General features: G+C 41.5%; 3 protein-coding genes across 9 annotated transcripts in view; 2 read left to right on the forward strand and 1 right to left on the reverse strand.

Annotated features, from left to right (window-relative positions):
* The window catches only part of nav1a (neuron navigator 1a), an 86,191-nt gene extending 85,575 nt beyond the window's left edge, over positions 1-616 (forward strand). For all 6 annotated transcript variants that reach the window (XM_032520709.1, XM_032520707.1, XM_032520708.1 and 3 more), the window contains one exon: positions 1-616. This exon is cut by the window's left edge and continues 2,073 nt beyond it. The gene's annotated coding sequence lies outside the window, so the exon portion shown is untranslated.
* The window catches only part of LOC116692455 (rho-related GTP-binding protein RhoA-C), a 732,216-nt gene that overhangs the window by 576,802 nt on the left and 151,058 nt on the right, over positions 1-4,356 (reverse strand). The window lies entirely within an intron of this gene.
* The window catches only part of mybpha (myosin binding protein Ha), a 16,604-nt gene continuing 13,148 nt past the window's right edge, over positions 901-4,356 (forward strand). The window contains exons 1-5 of one of the 2 annotated variants that reach the window (XM_032520732.1): positions 901-1,179; positions 1,654-1,728; positions 2,026-2,091; positions 2,825-2,959; positions 3,373-3,540. In XM_032520732.1, coding sequence (XP_032376623.1) covers positions 957-1,179; positions 1,654-1,728; positions 2,026-2,091; positions 2,825-2,959; positions 3,373-3,540 — 667 coding nt within the window. In that variant the 5' untranslated portion in view covers positions 901-956. The remainder of the gene's footprint in view (positions 1,180-1,653; positions 1,729-2,025; positions 2,092-2,824; positions 2,960-3,372; positions 3,541-4,356) is intronic. The other variant, XM_032520733.1, reaches the window with a different exon arrangement.

The raw sequence follows: 4,356 nt of genomic DNA on the forward strand, positions 1-4,356 counted from the left end.
GTGTGTGTGTGTGTGTGTGTTTGTCAGTCAGCTCTGCAATAGATGAGAATGTGTATCATGACTGGGCTGCTTGCATGCAGTTTGACACCATTTTAAACTTAAGCAACTTAAGACTTGACATCTTTGTGGAATTGCCTGAGAGTTTGGAAGCAGTGTAAGAACAGATAGCCTGGAGATGTAATATGGATGCATGAAGCCCTGATATGCTCCTAAAGTTTCGTTTCATTGGACCTAACACACTTAACCCTATCACACGAGCGATTTTTATTAACTGGATTTTTTTTTTTTTCACTTTGTTTTTAAGAGCAGACATTTGTTTTTCTTATGCAAATATTTGTAAAGGTTTCTTTCTCTTTTGTACATGACATCACTATTGTAAACACTGTAAATAGTGCATCTGCGACAACAATCACTAAAATGTGTAGAGATCTAAGAGAAGGCATGGCCCCTGTATGCAGAAAACGGCGTCCTCGTTGTTTTTATTGTCTTCCTCCAGTGGGAAGCAGCACTTGGCTAAAAAGGGGTCCTAATAATGGTTGTATGGCATGTCTCTATAATCACATCAAATCCCATGTCTAACAATGGACACAATAAAGTCATGCCATTCTCCACATCACTACCTGTCTTGGCTGTGTTTACACGATGATCTCCACTAGGGGACGCTAATACTCCTGTATAGGCCAACTATATTATCTGATGCGCTTTTTGTACACGCAAAATGTTACTTGGAATTACTTACATTTAATCGCGTGTAGGCCTACATGTGGGGAAAAGTGCCTGCGTAGGTTACAGGTCCAAACAGAGATGAGGATGTGACTGCAGTGGGGAGGGGGGTCTAAATCAGGGGATGATGGGTGGAGTTGTCTGCAAGTCCAGCAACCCTCTCACGCTATATATATATTTCTTAAGATCCCTCCTGGCTCTTTCATCCAGAAGACTGGCCGTCTGTCAACACAATGCCAGGCAAACCTGCCCCCATCAAAAAGTCTCCAGCCAAGAAGGCTGCCGAGAAAGCACCTGAGCCTGCCCCGCAGCCTGAACCGGCTCCTGTAGAGGCTCACCCTGCGGAGGCTGCACCTGTGGGAACTGCTCCAGCTGAGGCTACTCCTGCACCCGAGGTAGAAGCGGCCCCTGGCCCCCCAGCAGAGGACCCACCCGCTGCTGAAGAAAGCGCTCCAGGTAACCCTTAACTTCAGCGATGCCACTGAGGAAGGAACCGACTCAACAACTTCTACTGAGTGTAAACCAAAACCACAGGCGGTCCACACACACAAGCTGTAATGCATGCTGTGTGTGTGTCCCGCTTTGCACTACACATGGTGTGTGTTTCTTGCTCACGATCTGTTGTGTTGACTGATATTTCTGTCTGTACATTTATCATGAGCTTTCTCTCATGTGGACATGTGATGGTCTTCTACTGTGTGTTGTCTTACATTGTCTCCAAAATGTGTGTAGGAGTAATTTTTTGGTTCATAAAACCATTTGTTCTTGTCACTATGAATACGTTTCGTCCCCACTGCTCTGTAGGCTACTGCCGCTTGCTTCAGTAGAGTGTTTCTTGATCAAATAAGCTTGAAACTGATTGATTACCTGCATGACTAATGTCATAATGTAAGTCACTAATTGGCTTTCCTAATGGCATTTTAACGCTAGCTGCTGCCCCTGCTGCAGAAGACGGTGCCGCTGTTCCCGCTGCAGATGCTCCCAATGCAGATGCTGCTGCAGACGGTAAACATAAACCACCGTAGAAACAACATTACCAATCAACCACAAAATACACTGCAAACAATGATGACTGCTTAATTGCAACATTCACTGAACACATACTTTCCAGTAACCCAGGTGTAAGGACATGGATTCTTAACAAAACTTTGAACCTCCTAATATCTTTTTCCAGTGAAAATCTGCAGTGATTGATAGATTTAAATGTCACTATATGGGAAAGATGCTGTGGATATTTATACGTTCCTCATTGCTGGTGTTTGTCTCTAAAACAACAATAACCTCCTGCTTGTTTAATGCTAGCTGCTTCAGCAGAAGCTGCTGCAGTTGAAGAGCCACCAAAGGCCCCCACGCCCCCACCTCCTGCAGGTAACACCAACATTTACGCTCTGCTGATAGCTTGATCCTGCTTTGAACCCGCAATCATGGTCACTGACAGATGTTAAATTGGGAGCAAATTGAACATTTCTCTTTTGAACCCAAAGATATTCAGTTTAGTCATAGGTCTTTATCATGTATGACAAAGTAAAGCATCAAATCCTAACTTTTTAGAAGATGGAAGCAGCCAATATTTGACATTTCTGATTTAAAAATGACTAAAACCATAATTTGGTAATCAATACAGTTGCAATTTAATTTCACTATTGTCAATCAACTGATCAATGAATTGACTGATGTAGCTCTACTTAGGTGACAACTCATTATGGAAATGATGTGCCCAATTGTTTGAGAGAAAAACCGTCATAATACCTGAAATGATTAGTTGAAAAACTGATTAGTTGATCACCCAAGATAACTATCTGCAACTATTTCTATAATCATTTTATTGTTTTAAGTGTCAATTTTCAAGCATCTTTTTAATCTTTAATTGTGTTGATAAGCCAGGGTCATATAATTTGAATATTTGTTTGAGCTTGAGACATCAGCTCGATGATGGAAATTTTCTCAAAATGGTTAATCATTTAATCAAGACAATAATCAGAAGTTGCAGCCCTACATTTAATCATGTTGTAGAATGGAGAGTTTGTGGGTATTTTCAGTGTTATTTCAGCTCATCTTACTGTCCACCTTAATTAATCTGCATTGTTTGAACCTCCTTCAGTCCCTACCAGCGCTCCTCTGGACATATCTGTGGAGGATGTGAACGACTCCAGCCTCACCATTAAATGGAACGCGCCAGAGACCATCGGAGACTCCGGCCTGGACGGATACATCATTGAGTACTGCAAGGATGGAAGTAAGTCTGTGCATGTATGTATGTGAGTCTGCACCTGTCCACAGAGTGTCAGAGGGCAAGCTCATCGCTGTGTCCAGGCCGTATACGGCAGGCAGCATTTCACCGGCTGTCACTGTATCTCCTCTCACCACTTTTAGAAGCGCTCGTTTGCTCATATGACAGCATGCCTTCCGAGATTTCATCATGGCAGCCTTAGTGTACTCTGTATGGACAGGTTGTTTGTAAACATGTGTCAACAGGTGATAAACCACTTATCAATAAGGGATGTTTTACACTTTTGTAATGGAAGAAATTTTCAGGAGTATTAGTATATGTAAAAAAAAAAAAAAATGTTGCAGTCTTATAAAGCAATGACATGTTTACTGCAAACTGCACTAAAAGCTATGACTAACACAAAAACTATTTCCCCGCAGCAAAAGACTGGGTTGTAGCTCAAGAGGAGCTGATCCCAGCTAACCGCTACTGCATCAAGAATCTGACAGCCGGTGACCTGCTGCATGTGCGCGTGGTTGCCGTAAACCCCGGTGGTCGCAGTGAACCTGGTACACTTTCTGAACCTGTGCCCATCCGTGAAATTGGTGGTGAGTAGCAGCCAATTTCACAGACTGTACGACAGACCAGTAATAAGTGTCCCAAAGGGAAATTTCCATGTGTAACCTAGCTTCTACCTGGGAGGCTGGACATGAGTATAACTATGTCCAAAATTGTGAAAAATTGCATTGGATTACTTTAAAACATAGTGTCTAACCTCTTAATCAGGAGCTCTCTTGTGGTTATAAGTAACTTATGACCTATCCGTTAAAATTCTCATGTTGCAAGCAGAGAGGTAGAGATGGTATTAACTGCCGGGGGCTTAAGATGGACTGCACAGATGGATGCACATAAATCCCACTGGTGCTGACAAGACCTTTCATTAGCTGTAAATCATGTTTACACTTGTACACACATCTTTAGTCATTACTGCAGGTTTGACACCAAAAATTATAAGGTAAAGCACTCAGTGATTTTGTACTTGTATTTTTCCTTTAATTAAATGAATAGCAACACAACGACATTTGTTTCTCATCGGTAGCACCCTAAATGACAAAAAGAAATGTAAAGCTAACAACAATAATAGAAACTAATGAAGGTTATTTATTTAGCGCTTATCCATGAATAAAAAGTGCTTTACAAATATAAACTAAAAATATACTTTACAATATACAGTGTGTGTGTGTGTGTATATATATATATATATATATATATATACACACATACTTACATACACGTGTGTATGTACAGTACAGGCCAACCGTTTGGAACCACCTTTTCATTCAATGCAAAAAGCATCTCTGGGAACTCCTTCAACACTGTTGGGAAGCCATTTCAGGTGACTACCTCTTGAAGCTCATCAAGAG

Source organism: Etheostoma spectabile, chromosome 7 (assembly GCF_008692095.1).
Source record: "Etheostoma spectabile isolate EspeVRDwgs_2016 chromosome 7, UIUC_Espe_1.0, whole genome shotgun sequence".
NCBI lineage: Eukaryota > Metazoa > Chordata > Actinopteri > Perciformes > Percidae > Etheostoma > Etheostoma spectabile.